General features: G+C 36.8%; 2 protein-coding genes across 2 annotated transcripts; one reads left to right on the forward strand and one right to left on the reverse strand.

Annotated features, from left to right (window-relative positions):
• Positions 1-217: 217 nt before the first annotated feature.
• LOC141391175 (uncharacterized) lies at positions 218-2594 on the reverse strand. Its single transcript, XM_073964083.1, has 3 exons — positions 2478-2594; positions 1934-2416; positions 218-1873 (listed from the first exon to the last, which is right to left on the reverse strand). The coding sequence occupies exons 1-3, from the start codon at positions 2538-2540 to the stop codon at positions 1529-1531; spliced, it is 891 nt and encodes a 296-aa protein (XP_073820184.1). The 5' UTR covers positions 2541-2594; the 3' UTR covers positions 218-1528.
• A 12245-nt stretch (positions 2595-14839) lies between these two features.
• On the forward strand, positions 14840-15864 carry LOC141389320 (uncharacterized). The gene has a single exon (XM_073960672.1). It carries the CDS (start codon positions 15089-15091, stop codon positions 15491-15493), a length of 405 nt encoding a protein of 134 aa, XP_073816773.1. The 5' UTR covers positions 14840-15088; the 3' UTR covers positions 15494-15864.
• Positions 15865-16142: the final 278 nt, after the last annotated feature.

Genomic DNA, 16142 nt, shown 5'->3' on the forward strand with positions numbered 1-16142 from the left:
TATGCTCTGTTCCAGAACCTGCAAGTAGCTACTATTTTTTACTACGATAACAATTTGTCCTTTATGTTATCGAAGAAAATAGTTAAAAATAGTAGATTCTTGCAGTTCTGGAACAGACCAATAAAGTCCATAAAAAGTTGTCATTAAAAATCATTACGACGGGCCAGCAACGCGGACCGGGGGTCTGTTAGTTGTGTAATAAAACAAATTAAACATATTTAATATTAATTTATTCAATCAAATAAATTTAATTTTATTTATGCCATGCTCATTCCAGCATTTGAATCACGTTGTTCGCTCTCATAATTACGTTCACGAATTAACCCGTTCATACGACATGGTACACAATTCATAGCAACATGATTCATATTTTCATACTTTTTATATACTGATTTTAAAGAAAGTTTCAGCAAAAAGACGAGTAAAATTAATTGATACGAACCGAAAAAATATTTGTCCTTCCTTCAGATATACATATGTATATTTAATATTAAATTATATTATTTTAATTCATGTTTTCTATTTCTTCTCACAATTTTGGTGTTTTCAGTAAATTTTTTAATTTTTCTATTTTCAAAATTAACGAGAGAGAGACCTGCCAAAATATCTTTTTGGTATACAGACTTTGTGGCAGGCATTTGTTTTTTGTTTCTAGATTTGTACGCAAATTTGAAATGATGGACAAGAAATGCAACTGCAATGAAAGAGAAAATAATATTTGCTATGATTTGAGTGTATACTAGTCGTTAAACCGTTTACTTTTCATTCATCTTTTGCAGTTTTTCTAAAAATGTTTGTGTTTTAATAAATTTTCAAATTTTGTATTTTCCTGTCATAATTAATTTATTTCGATAAATTCGTATTTTCCTATCAAAATAAATTTATTTCGATAAATGCTCTCATTTGTTAGAGATGGGATGTATTTTATCATCGTTCGGAGAGTAATTTAAATTGAACAATGTACAAAAATCGTTGTTCGTTCTCAAAAATTTGTATGGGAAGTTAAGTAATTATATCGTAATTTGGGTTCAAACAACGAATAGAGAGCGAATTAGCCTTAGTTAGTTTGAACAAGGCATTAGATTTATTTGTTTCTGTTTATTACGGAATTATGAATGAAATTGTTTCATAGCATCAATAAAATTTGTTATTGATTTTAAACCAACGCATTGCTTTATTGTATTAACGAATGAGTTTTTCTATAGAATAAAACAATATCATTGAACAATACGTTAATTAATTTAATGATACTGTGCAAATAAGCACGGTCTTATAAACCCATTTCATAGAATTAATGGGCATTTTTCATGGTGATAATGAAAAAGTTTAATTGCATTTATGAATACATTCATTGATTCTCCTTTGATTAAACTCAATGAATCAGTTGTCATTAATTCAATAATTACAAATTTAATTTATGTAAAGTAATATTTTCCTAAGTGTAATGTTACAATAACTTCATAATTTTATATATTTCCTACAATAAGATTTTATAAAATTGTAACTTATTTCTTAAAAAAAAAATCGTTTAGTTACCATTCCAAATGTCAAAAGTTAAGCAATCTCCTGTCTCATTACGACCATAGAATGGATTTGGCATTGTAGCATTACCCGGATCAATCAAAGCTGATGGTATGCGAAGAACATTTTCACAATAGTATCCTCGGCAATTGGTGTTGTCATTTTCGTAATTATGAAGGCAGTTATCAATGAGAGCGGTAGCACGTTGAAGATTTGAAATGGTGCTATTTTGAACTGAAAAACTGCATCCGAATGCTTGTTTTATATAGACACTCGATGAACCTTTAGCTGTTGCCAATTGGGTAGAGAATGATCTTTGGTTGCCTACAGTATAAGCATTTGAGGCAGATACCTAAAAGTACAATTAGTTATTCTTTCCAGAATTTCTAAAGAAACATGTCCAAAAACTCACCACATCAGCCAAACACTGGGTATAATTTACAGGATATGAGACATTAAATCTGCTACGGCAATTACCAACACCTTTTTCAAAGGTCCCCACATAATAATTACTCAATGAGCGATTTGTGGAGACCATATAAGTGATTAATGAATTCACTTGACCTCGACCCGTTAACATGCAACGTTCCATTTCACTTTCTGCTGCAGCTGCTGATGGCATCAAATGCTTATACTTCAGGACACATTGTCGGGTAAAATCGCTTAAAATTGTCAAGGGTATTAAATTGTCATTTAATCGAGTAACTTCATTTACGATGGAATTTTGTTGGATTTCGATTGTGTTAATGGCATTCAAAAAGTCATCTCGGAATGTTTCAATTTGTAAATCATAATACCAAATATGAAAATTATTTTGACGTCTCACAGCTTCAATATATTCATCGTTACGTATGATAGAGCTGTTTTGATTACCGTAGTAATTTATCAGACCAGTCTGGAAATATAAATCATGTTTTAAAATACAAATCATGTTTAAATAATTTATTTTAACTAACATTTTGTTGGGCTTTTGCAATAACCAGTAATGCAAAAAATGCTAAAATTTTTTTATAGACCATTGTTTCGTGTTACACTTTCGTATGAATGCTTCCGAATCAACTGTTCTTTTCATGTAAAGTTGCACTTGTTTTTATATCTGAAAGTGATTAAATTTTTATTACGCACTCATCATCAAGTGTTTTTTCTTGTAGTAATAACTTTTTTTATATTTACGAATGCCAGAATTTTAATCGAAATAAACCTTTTTTTTATCAGGAAAAAGTTGTTAACGAAAACGTTTCTTTATCAGCGGAACTCATAATTTTTATTCTATTTGACTTTTGCGAAATAAAATTGTAAATAATGATTTTAAAAATAATGATTTAATTTTAGCGCCTCCAAATGGGGGAGTTTTTTTGCAATTAACCAAGTGATATGATTTTCTTATCTCTAATAAATAGGTAGTTCACCTCTATACGTAGCTTTTTAAATTAATTTTAATATCCGAAGATATAATATGAACAAATTACTTAAATAAAAAAATACGCAGAATAATGCGGGCAAATTATGGCTAATTCGGTGTGAAAATGTTGCTAAGAACGTCAAAATATCTCAAATCGGGAGGTACTGTTATATGGGGGCTATACCAAAACGTGAACCCATATCGTTCATCTTCTGACTTGACATGCCCCCAATAACAAAAGACCCATCTTTCCGAAATTTCAGCCTCCTATCTCAATTTTTGTGGTTGTTGGAGTGATTAGCACAGACGGACGGTGAGGCGGTCTTGCATAAAAAACCAAAAAGTTAAAACACAAAAAATTGCATAACTCATTTATTTTTCGCACGATTTCATTTTCGCGTTTTCAGAAACTAATTTATAACTTAGCTACTGTCTAAAGGCCAAACTGCCTAAAGGAGCGTTCCAATGCTTTTGCGATGTACTAGAGAGTTCTTAATTATTGTCGTATTATATTATATTAATTATATGTAATCGGATTTATATATATACGTCAAGCAAATTCTCATGAAGAAGGTTAACCCGGCAAAAACCAATAATATAAACGGGATATTAGTGTTGAATCGAAAATCGCAATGGTTTGGCTATTATATACCAAAATATCCAAAAAACGTAGATAAAAAAACTTAAATATGGTGTGAACTTTTTGCTCAGTATATCCCTGGAATCAGAAGCGCGAAGGGCCCAATAAGGTACTTTTCCTTTCATACAAATCGCGCCCTTTAACCATTTTTCTCAAAAATGATTTCCAGTAGCGGGAATGAATGAACTTTTGCCTATTAATGCCTAAAATAACGTTCATTCCTTTCAATTATTAAACAAGTAAGCAAAGGCTATAGTCGGACGGGCCGACCATGTGATACCCTACACCACAACCTCTAAGAATTAGCTATGTGCAAGCGGCTTGGACGCTGAAAGTCCGGGTTCGATTCCCAGACCTGGCCACATCAAATTAATTAAACCGTGGCAAAATACCACATTAGTTATGTTGACGATATTTCCTGAGTATTTCAGCCATGAAAAACGTCTCTACAAGTGGCAACTTAGGACACACCGTTCGGAATCGGCGATAAAAGCTAGGTCACATATCAATAACTTAATTTGAATCCATTCATATAAGAGAAGCCTCCCTTGTCCCTCCCTTTTACCAATATCTCAGGAAGTAAGGACTTACCCCGGAAAAATTGTACCGTTACAATAGGGACCGTGAAAACAACCTCCTTCAAAAAATTCAAATAGATCCGATACGAGACCTCGAACTGCACTTTTCCCAATTTTTGTGTGGGAGGTACTCGAAGAACGGGACCGGTATAGTCCATATTCCAACCTGATACATGACTGAATGAAATAATACGGTGTGCAAAGTTTGGAAAAATCAGAAAATCCCCTTGAGAGTTATCTTGCGGATTTGCGGATTTGGTTTCTTGTTTGTTTTTCAGGGTTTCTGGAGCTTTTTGGCCATAATCTCAGGAAGTATGGATTTGCTATTGCAATTGTACCACGTAAAGGGGACCGCAAGGACAATCTGCTGAAAAAATCCAAAACGATTCTAGAGGACTCTTAAAATTCCCTTTTCCGAATTTTGTGTGGGACGTACCCGAAGGTGTGGACCGATATAGGCTTACCCGATCGATCAATCGATTGCTCACTTCGCCAGTCATCTTTCACACAATTTTTCCAAAAATTTTGAACTTTTATGGGGGTGTTGTGGGCCTATATAGCCTATATTTGAATTTAATCTAAGTTTGGGCAAAATACTACGAAGTATAAAATTTGGTTCGAATCGTTAGATCCGTTCAAGAGTTATCGAGCGCACCAGCCAGCTAGACAGTAAGAGTGGCAGATGAACGGACAGGGCTAAATCGACTCAAATTGTCTGAAACTCACTTCGTCCAAACATTCTTAGGGTCTAAAACGATTATTTCGATGAAACACATACGGTAAATGCACCAATAGTCGGCCCTTTAACTTTTTTTTTTCATTTTTAAACTGGTGTCACAGGTTGTGGGAATATAATTTTACTGTAAATATTTAATTTTACACATCACTAAAGGGTTGTGTTTCAGAATTTATAAACTTGTTTCTATTAATTATTTAATAAGTATTGCCAATTTGCATTTTTCCCAAAAAACACCCTATGTTCTAATAGTCGGCATGCATGTTCCTAAGTTCGGCCACTGATGTTCCAATAGTCGGCACCCCTTTTACCGTTGTAGAAAAAAGAAGAAACTTAAAAAAATAAAAATTTATTTCGACTAAAAACCTACATAAATATATTTATATCAATTAATTAAACTTAAATCTGACAAATTCATTTACATTAATACACCTTACAAATATAACAAGAAATTAATCATTTTAACATTTATATTTATTGAATTGAAATTTATTTCCCCATATCTCTCATTTACTAGAAGAGTGACAAATCTCAAAAAATCAAGATTCGAGAAAAACACGTTTTAAGTTGGAAATGGAAATTTGACTACCCAACTTAAAAAGGTTATTACAGGAAAAATAAAATAACTACTTAGATCATATTTTGCAAAGAGTTAGCCAGATATCAGTGCTAAATTTCTGTGCAAGATATATCATGATTTGAAGTGTTGTAGTGCACCATACACTTAAAAGCCTGAACTTTCGGAACGACTTCCGCTGGACCTCCGACCAACCTCCTCCGAACTTCGAAACTACCTCCTCTGGACCTCTGACCACCCTCCTCCGAACTTCGGAACTACCTCCACTGGACCACCGACCACCCTGCTCCGAACTTCGGAATTACCTCGTCTGGACCTCTGACCACCCTCCTCCAAACTTCGGAACCACCCTCCTCCGAACTTCGGAACTACCTCGTCTGGACCTGCGACCACCCTCCTCCGAACATCGGAACTACCTCCTTCGGACCTCCGACCACCCTCCTTCGAACTTTGGAACTACCTCCTCTGGACCTCCTACCGTCCTCCCCCGAACTTCGGAACTACCTCCTCTGAACCTCCGACCATCCTCCTCCGAACTTCGGAAGTACCTCCTCTGGACCGCCTATCACCCATCTTCGAACTTCGGGATAGCCACCTCTAAACCTCCGCACAACTTGCTCTTTTCACATTCAGTCCACAGGGATATTAAAACCTGCGCGCTACTACATACGCAAAAACACACAAACGGCAAAAAAATAGGTTTCACTCGATTTTACTATACGAATAAACTCGTACTCTATTTCGAGTATTTTCACTCGCACTCTTATTTTGAAACTACGAGACAAAAAATACATATCTATTGAATTTTTATTGGTGGCCGACGTTAGGAACCATGTAAATACTGGCATGTTCTAATAGTCGGCATACCTATGCCGACTATTGGAACAACTGTGATTTTATTGTTCCTATTGTCGGCATACCATAAATACGACGAATTCGCATTTTTTATAAACATTTATCACTTCTGCCTTATTAGTTTTAGTAATATATAATATGGCAGTCACTCATTTCAAAACAAGATATGAATTAATAGGATTTTTTACTTATTTTACTTTTATTTATAAACTAACAAATTTCTTAAAAAATGCACTTTAACACGTGTTGACAAATCAGTACCGTTAGAAACGACTATAAATCTTAAAATACCGTTCCCAGGACCATGAAAAATTATATAGATGGAGAAGGGAATATATTTAATGTAAATGTAATCTTATTTGACTATATAAATAACGGTATTCTTATTTATTCGTATTTATATACAAATGTGGCCGAATACTGGAACCGGCCGACAATAGGAGCGTTTACCCTATTTGGTCGTAAAACATCCAGTTAGACAACTGAACTGAAAATTTCTCTGTCATGATAGAGATAATTTGTAGCATGGGAGGAAATTGTGGTTGTCTACAGGCAGTAGGCCCGTTATTGCAATTTGTAGGCTACTTTGCCGGTATATGCCTTCCAGGAATTAAAATATGGACCAAAAATAAAATTTGTATATTTTTCATACGAAAGTAATGGTCTATGTCAGATCATCATGCAAAATTATAGCCATTTTCTTTTACCTAAACGCTTACCTCGTGCAAAATTTCGTGACTATTGACCTATAATTGCGACCTCTAGCGTGTTTATGATTACACTACAAACAAAAAACTGGATATATTAGGCTGTAACTCTGTTATCTGATCACGTACATGAACATAATTGACATCAATGAAAAGGTCAAGAGATCGGCTTCCAAATATAACTAACGAGGGAGGATTGTGTCTTTCAGGATCAAAGATATAAGCTGTATATTAAAAATTTTCACAATTTTCACACAAAAGTTGTGGTCCATTTAACCCTCTAAATATTATCTGATCGCCATCTCAAATCGCAGGCATCTTCTTTGGCTTACCATATTTAAAATTTCGCGTTGATCGGATTATTATTGCGACCGCTACAAAATTGGATAAAAATTATGTTTTTGGTCCATTTCACCCGCTAAATATTTCGCGATCATAGCGATCTATTCTGATGTGACACCGACCTCCATACCAAATTTCGTGACGATCGGTCCATAATTGCGGCCTGGAGTTTGATTACAATTTATAATGGACAGACGGACACACGGACGGATACACATCTCAAAATCGCTTTACCTCGTCGAGATATGAAGATTGGTATACCAAATTGGGTGTCTCCGACGAATATTTCGTGGTGTTACATGAATTTTTCCCAAAACAAACTTATAATACCCTTTCCACTTTATGGTGTAGGGTATAAAAAGGTTCCGCACAAACCAGTTTCAAATATTATATTTGTAAAGAATACAATGAAATAAAAAAAAATTCTCAAAAAATTATTTCCTGTTCCATGAATAAATGACCTTTTGCCTAAAGTAACTTTCATTCCATTTAAATATTGAATAAGGTCCCGCTCAAAGAGTGACACATCTCAAAAAATCCAGTTTCGAGAAAAACATGTTTTATGTTGACGGTTAAATTTGACTTCCCAACTTAAAAAGATTATTACCCAAAGAATAAAATAACTACTTCGACCATATTTTGTAAACAGCTAGCCAGATATCAGTGCTAAATTTCTGTTCAAGATCAAGCATGATTTAAAGTGTTTTAATGTTTCATAAACTCAAAAAAACGTTTTGTTGAATTATGCCAAACCCGTAGTAAATGAGCTGTAACTCAATGAGTTTTAGATACATGGAGAATCTTGAAAATAGTGTCTAGTTTACAAAAAACTGGTTTCAGCTGCATACATACATATGTATATTTGCATTTTCGTGTGTGACATAAAAAAAAACGTTAGTGATAATCGTCGTTTCAGTGATAATGCCATATTATTGCGTTCCTTTGTTTTGTGTTTTGACTGTTTTGGTTTTTTTAGAGATCCGAAATACTCGCTTGAATTCTACTCGCGAGTGAAATTCGAGCGAGTTCGAGCGGGAGTACTCGCGCGAGTAGAAAAAATAAATCGAGTATACTCTATTTTTACTCGTCACTCGCGAAGCATATTTCGGACTTGCTCGTTTTTACTCGCGAGTGAAAAGTGTTTGCGAGTACGAGTACTTGAAGAGTACGAGTTTTGCAAGAAAAAAAGAGTGGGAGTGAAAATGCTCGAAATAGGGAACGAGTTTACTCGAAGAGTAAAATCGAGTAGGAAAAAATGTATTTATTTGTTTACCGTTTGTGTGTTCGTGTGTGTGTGTGGTAGCGAACAGTTTTTGATGTTGATGTGGACTGAAGGTAGAAGGGCAAGTTGTTCGGAGATTCAGAGGAGGGTGGTCGTAAGTTCGGAGGATTTTTTCAAAACTCAATCCTTTAAGTTAAACAGTAATCTTAATTGTAAATTTCTGGATTCCAGCACAATCCTTTCAACCAAATCCAAATTGTACCATATTTAGTACCATTTAGTAATTTTCCTACCAATAAGTACGAATATCCAATCCTGTACTCCAACAGTAATCTTAATTCCAAATTTCAAGACAAATTCAGTTCACACAAATTAAAATTATACAAATTTAGTACTTTTTAATACACATAAGTACGAATTTTCAAAACTACATCCATATCTAAATCCTACACGTCAACTTACTTACTTAGTTAGCGGGCCCTTTAAAGAACATTTGTTCCATAAGCCGAACTAAGAAAATATCTACAATTCGTTTTTTTTGCTGCTTCGCTTTCTGAAATACCGCCCCTTTTCATCTCTTCATCCACTTGTTTACTCCATCTAAGCGTAGGCCTGCCAATTCTGCGTGCACCGCCATGTGGCACGTATTTATACACCTTTTTAGCGGGTTCATCATGGCTCATTCTTATGTTATGGCCTAGCCAACGCAATCGTTGCATCTCGTTTATCTATACTGATGTCGTTGGATAGCAGATACAGTCGTGGTTCAAATGACGTCGATACTCACCGCCAAACACACCAAGCATTCCCTTGTCTGCTTGCGCAAGTACCCAGGCTTCACTTCATACATCAGCACGGGTTTTATCAGTGTTTTGTAAAGCGTTGTTTTTGTTTGACGAAATGTGACTTTGTTTTTAATCTGCTTATTTAAGCCAAAGTAGCACCTGTTGACCAATATAATTCTTCTTTTTATTTCACAACTGATGTTGTTTGTTGTGTTTACGGCGGTGCCGATGTAGACGAAGTATTTTACTACCTCAATATTATAGGAACCAACTTCAACAGTTGGTCCGATCTCTATGGACGCATTGCGCCAGACCCACTTTAGCAGATTCCTTTTCGACTTTTGCAAAGGTATCAGTTACTTTCTTTACCGATCGACCTATGATATCAATGTCATCGGCATAAGCAAGTAACATATGGCTGTTTGTATATATTGTACCAGTTCTTTTGACCTTCGCATCTCGTATAACCTTCTCCAGCAGAATGTTGAATAAGTCACACGAGAGGCCGTCTCCTTGTCTGAAACTTCTTTTGGCACTAAACTCTTCGGAGAGGTTCTTTCCTATTTTAACTGAGGACCGAGTATCAGTTAATGTCTTCTACAAAGCTGATTGAGCTTTGAAGGGATACCAAATTCAGACATGGCTTGGAATACCTTTGAACGTATTGGGGCTGTCGAAGGCTGCTCTGCATCTGTTAGATCTTCTCCAGAATTTGCCGCAGGGTAAATATCTGGTCAATGGAGGATTTGCCAGGTCTAAAGCCGCATTGGTATGGCCCAATTATGTCATTGACCATAGGCTTTAGTCGTTCGCACATTATCCCTGACACTATCTTGTAGGCAATAGGGAGAAGACTTATGCCCCTATAGTTAGAGCATACAGTCTTATCTCCTTTCTTGTGGACAGGGCACAGGATGCTCAGGTTCCAATCGTCGGGCACTCGTTCTTCCTGCCAGATGGTGCTAACTAGCTGATGAATACACCTTATCAGCGTGTCGCCTCCGGTTTTGAACAGCTCGGTTGGTAAGCCGTCGGCTCCTCCTAACTAATTATTCTTCAGCCGGTTTATTGCTGTCTTTACCTCATCTTGGCTGGGCGGTATACATTCAACACCATCTTCTGGGATTGGATCTGTGGTATCTTCGCCGTCTTCGCTATTATCAGATACCAACAGTTTGGAGAAATGTTCTTTCCATATCCTGAGTACGCTATTTGTATCAGTTACCAAATTACCTTGCTGGTCTCTACAGGAGGCAGAACATTCGGACTTCATTCTGGCTCCTGTACATCTTGATTTTTTCACAATCCCGCCCTTCCATTTCTCTCTTTTTTTCTGCGGAAAAGACGTTTCTTCTATCTCCTTTTCTCCCGATACCTCTCTCGTGCGCTACGTGTTGCTACTGATTGTAGAGTAGCCCTATATGCCGCATTTTTCTCTTCGGTAGCAGCACGACACTCCTGGTCATACCATGGATGGATTGGTGGAGGTCTCTGGTATCGAAGTATGGATTTTGCGGCTGTTTGCATGGAGTGGGCAATATTTTGCCATTGTGCTGATATGTTATCGGGACGAGGAGAGCTTTCATTAAGCATTTTGGTTAATTGAGTGGAATATGTTGTGGCTATCGGCTGTGTTTGTATCTGTTCATGCTTTATTTGCAATGTTTAGACGGGTACGTACCTTTGCTGCAACAAGGTAGTGGTCCGAATCTATGTTTGCTCCTCGGAACGATCGTACATCCAACACGGTCGATGAATATCTTCCATCTATCACAACCTGATCAATTTGATTACTTGTTCTTTGATCCGAAGACATGAATATCGAGATGATTAAATCTGGCACTGGTAACTACCATGTTTTTTGCAACAGCGTCATACCATTGTCAGTTGTTTCACTGTGGAGACTGAATTTCCCGACTGTTGGGCCAAAGATATTCTCCTTTCCAATTTTGGCATTAAAATCGCCAAGAATAATGTTATTGTCATGGGCAGGGCAACGTACCCAGGCTTCACTTCATACATCAGCACGGGTATTATCAGTGTTTTGTAAAGCGTTGTTTTTGTTTGACGAGATGTGGCTTTGTTTTTAATCTGCTTATTTAAGCCAAAGTAGCACCTGTTGGCCAATATAATTCTTCTTTTTATTTCACAACTGATGTTGTTTGCTGTGTTTACGGCGTTTACCTCAATATTATAGGAACCAACTTCAACAGTTGGTCCGATCTCTATGGACGCATTGCGCCAGACCCACTTTAGCAGATTCCTTTTCGACTTTTGCAAAGGTATCAGTTACTTTCTTTACCGGTCGACCTATGATATCAATGTCATCGGCATAAGCAAGTAACATATGGCTAATTACCATGCTTTTTGCAGCTGCAAAGTCTATCAGCCTCATACCATTGTCAGATGTTTCACTGTGGGGACTGAATTTCCCGACTGTTGGGCCAAGATATTCTCCTTTCCAATTTTGGCATTAAAATCGCCAAGAATAATGTTATTGTCATGGGCAGGGCAACGTTCATATGTTTCTTCTAAGCGCTCGTAAAATATATCTTTGGTCTGTTCGTCCTTTTCTTCAGTGGTAGCATGAGCGCAAATAAAGCTGATGTTGAAGAATTTTGCTTTTAATCGAATTGCAGCGAGTCTTTCATTCACTGGAGACCAGATGTTTTAACCTCCGACCAACTACAAATCCGCAACCAAACTCTTTGCTTTGCTGCTTTGTTCCATGGCAGCAATAATACAGTGCGTCACCTTTAGGTGTTGTTGTGACGCCTTACCTGTTCCATCATATTTCCTGTATGGCAGTAATGTCGGCCTTGTACTTTTCAAGTACATCTGCCAATGCGTAAACTGCACCTTCTCTATAAAGGGTGCGAACATTCCAGGTGCAGATTCGCAGATCATGGTCCTTAAAACCTTTGCGGGGTTCGTCAACTTTAGAGGGGTTTGTTTTTCTTTTCTTTCGCTTTTTTCATAGTAGGCTGCTTTTTCTAGGGGAGGGTTACTAAGCCGGCGCCCAAACCCAAGTTTTTAATGTTCTTATGGGTGAACGCGCGGTACATGTTAGATCACTACCTTTAACGGGTGTTAACGGCAGCTCCCCAGGTGACACCACGGGGAGGTCAGTGTCCACTTGAGATGAAAGAGGGACCAAGATAAATCGTGGGCTTTGCCATGTTAAAGCCGGTCAGGACCGTTCCTTGGTATCTTACATCCCCTACGTCACCCAAACCTGTGACCAGCAGGATCAAAAAGTGTAGTATTCAAGATTGAAAGGACATAACATCTACTTATGAGTAGAAATTTTCAAGAATATTGACTTATATGTGGGTGCTACCGTGGTGGAGTGGTATGTACACTAGAGTGGTTTTAAAAAATCGATGTCGGATTTTTTTATGCGGCACACTTCTAAAATGTTTAGTTTTGTTAAAAATTAAGATTGCCAAAGTTTGAGCTCAATCGGAATATGGTAACACGTCTCGCTGTGTTTCCATGTGCCCTTTATATAGCTAATATTAAAATCTGACTCGATTTTCAAAAAATGTTGTAGGATTACTTGTTTAGCCACAACAAAGAACTGGTAAACTGTTTTCATCGATTGGACAATAAATGTGGTCTGTAGAGGTGCATTCAGAAGGTCTGCGGTTCGATTCCCAGGCCAGCCAACATTAAATTATCACTTACTTACTTAGTTGGCCCATTACAGAACATTTGTTCCATAGACCGAACTAAGAAAAGATCTCCATTCCTCTCTATTTTTCGCTTGACTTTTTAGAATACCGCGCCTTTTCATTTCTTCATCCACTTGTATGCTCCATCGAAGCTTAGGCCTGCCGATTCTGCGTGCACCGCCATGTGGCATGTATTCATACGCCTTTTAAGCGGGTTCATCATCGCTCATTCTTATGATATGGCCTAGCCAACGCAATCGTTGCATCTCGATACTATTTTCATGTCTTTGTATAGCTTTATAGCTCGTGGTTCATACGACGTCGATATTCACCGTCAACGCAAATCGGCCCGTAGATCTTTCGAAGAATTTTCCTCTCAAACACACCAAGCACTGCCTTATCTGCTTGCGCAACTACCCATGCTTCGGAGCCATACATTAGCACGGGTAGTATCAACGTTTTGAATTCTATGTCGATTAGACCATGTCCGTCTTGAAATCAAGATACAGCTCGCAATTTTAAAGATAGAGAGTCAACATTTGGTACAGATGTTTTTATTACTTGCAGGATGGTTGGTATTGAAAATTGGATATATCGGTCCACGTTTGTCCATGTTTGCCCTCATAGAACGGCACCTCCCGATTTTCGGTATTTTTAAAGTTTTAGCTTCATTATCCTACCAAAATGGCTGAAATTTGGTACGTAGTCTTCTTTAGGGGTATACAACTTTCCCCCAGAATTTTATCGGTATCGGTCCACACCTTCATAGAGCCCCCATAGAACGGTACCCGCCGATTTTCGGTATTTTGAAGGTTTTAGCTTCATTATCACACCGAAATGGCTGAAATTTGGTACTTGTCTACGTTGGTGGTAGAAAACTTTTCCCCAGAACTTTGTCGGTATCGGTCCATGCCTTCATATAGCCCCCACAGAACGGTACCTCCCAATTTTCGGTATTTTGAACGTTGTGGCCTCAATATTCCACCGAAATGGCTGAAATTTGGTATTTAGACTTTGTCGGTATAGGTCCACGCCTTCATATAGCCCCCATGGAAAGGTACCTCCCGATTTTTCGTATTTTGAAGGTTGTGTCTTCAATATTCCACCAAAATGGCTGAAATTTGGTATTTAGTCTTCAATGTGATATAAAACTGTTCGCCAGAAATATGTCTGTACAGGTCCACGCTTTCATATTGCCCCATTTCTGACTAAAATTCGTCGGTATAGGTCCACGTTTCGATATAGCCCCCATAGAACGGTACCTCCCGATTTTCGTAATACTGAAGATTGTGACATCAATGTCCAACCGAAATGGCTGAAATTCGTTATTTCGTCTTTCAAGAGTTATAAAATATTCCAGAAGAGTATTATCAGTATAGGTCCACGTCTTCCTATAAATCAGCGTTCCACATTTGCCCTAAGGCGAGTAAATCGATCTACAAAATTTGACGATTCGTGTGAGAACAATAATTTGTTTTACAATAACAGGGGGTAACTGATTTTTATTACTGATATTTGTAATACGGTAGACTTAATTTAAGTAGTAACATTAATCCAAGCGTCACTTTCCCCACAAGCTGGAATTGTTTCAACATCAGTCAATTTGCGCCAAGAACAAAACACCATCAACGAAAACAAATCACAGCTCAAAAACAGAAAAAACATCTAAACAATAAAAGCTGCGGAGGTGAGAAGCAACGACGCCACTCATATAACGTCATCGTTATATATTTTGCTATAATGTTAATATATTATTATTATTTTTTGTTTGTTTGATATTTACAGAAAAATTAACAAAAACAACGAAAAAGTGGTTAAACCACTATTGCCGGGTTAAGGAAGGAAACAATAGCGCAAAAGAAAGCTACACAAAAACAGACGCCAAATTATATTTTATTTTATATGCTAAGCGCAATGGTTTCAAAACTGTCAGTATTGATTTGAAGTTCAAAGCGAGCGGTTCACAGTGAAAATAACTGAAATAAGAAATCAATAAAAATAAATTAAAAATCGAAATAATTTCAAATAAACAATACCAAGTGTTAAAATATGCCTTTAAAAAAGAAAGACGATTATATACCCATCAAGTGTGAGGGATGGAATGGCAAATTCCATTATGCCCCAGGCACCACTAACAATGTCTCCAAAGTACGTCGCCACAATCAAAATGTAACAGACACACAAAATTTCTATGGCTATTGTAATGAACCAATTGTCTTGCCCACTGCTTGGGATGGCACCTTTAAGAAAAGTGGTGAGGTACGCATTCAACCGGAACGTAATCGTTCAGATGATTCAAAATATTTCGAATACAATACCGATCCAACTATCTTGCCGACATCCTGGAATGGTGAATTTGTCAAAGATCCCAACGATGTACGCATTAAACCTGAACGCAACTTTTCCGATGTTCGTGATTATGCTGAGGCCAATCGTTTTCGTGTTGCCAACTGAGATGAAGCGAGCTTTAAATACATACTAAATATGTGAATGCTACTGAATCTAATCCTAATGAAATTTAAGGACTTCAAAGGAATGTGCGAATATGTTGGCAACTAATCATCGTATTTCGTTGTACTTATTACCTGCGTTTATCTTTTTTCCTTCTAATTCTCTCTTCCTCTTAACTTTGGTTAACTTAACATTTTATTGTTATAGTTTTTGTTAACTTTTGTGTAGACAGAAGACCATCTCTTAGTTTTAACAATCATGACGTAGTTTTAAGTGTCACTCTTTTTTGTTTATTTATGTACCCATTAAAAAACACATACACCTCACCAACAATCACACACTGATTACGTAATAAACAAACAAAAAAATCAAAACAATTTATTTTAATTATTTATTGCTGAAATTCTTTTTTCATTAAAAATCTATGCCGTGTTCATTGGGATTTTAATTGAGTGGGTTTGACAACTTTCTATTGATCCATGCGGTGGGGGTTATTTTTATTAGGGGCGATGAAATGTTTTCAATTAAAAGTTATATTTTTATGAACAGGAATATATGAATAAAATTATTATTGAAGAATTTTTGTTTTTTTTTTTTTCTAAAAGAATGTGGGATTATAAATATTATGGCCATCAACTCATTTGGCTGTTAA

This window comes from Musca autumnalis, unplaced genomic scaffold (assembly GCF_047663935.1).
Source record: "Musca autumnalis isolate F117 unplaced genomic scaffold, ASM4766393v1 scaffold_1, whole genome shotgun sequence".
NCBI classification, from domain to species: domain Eukaryota; kingdom Metazoa; phylum Arthropoda; class Insecta; order Diptera; family Muscidae; genus Musca; species Musca autumnalis.

Excerpts from the sequence above, each read along its gene's own strand:
- LOC141391175 (XM_073964083.1), bottom strand. The coding sequence starts at position 2,540 with ATGGTCTATAAAAAAATTTTAGCATTTTTTGCATTACTGGTTATTGCA. Across the intron at positions 2,417-2,477 it reads TTGCAAAAGCCCAACAAAAT|ACTGGTCTGATAAATTACTA; the intron begins GTTAGTTAAAAT and ends TTATATTTCCAG. Across the intron at positions 1,874-1,933 it reads CCCAGTGTTTGGCTGATGTG|GTATCTGCCTCAAATGCTTA; the intron begins GTGAGTTTTTGG and ends TTGTACTTTTAG.
- LOC141389320 (XM_073960672.1), top strand. The coding sequence starts at position 15,089 with ATGCCTTTAAAAAAGAAAGACGATTATATACCCATCAAGTGTGAGGGA.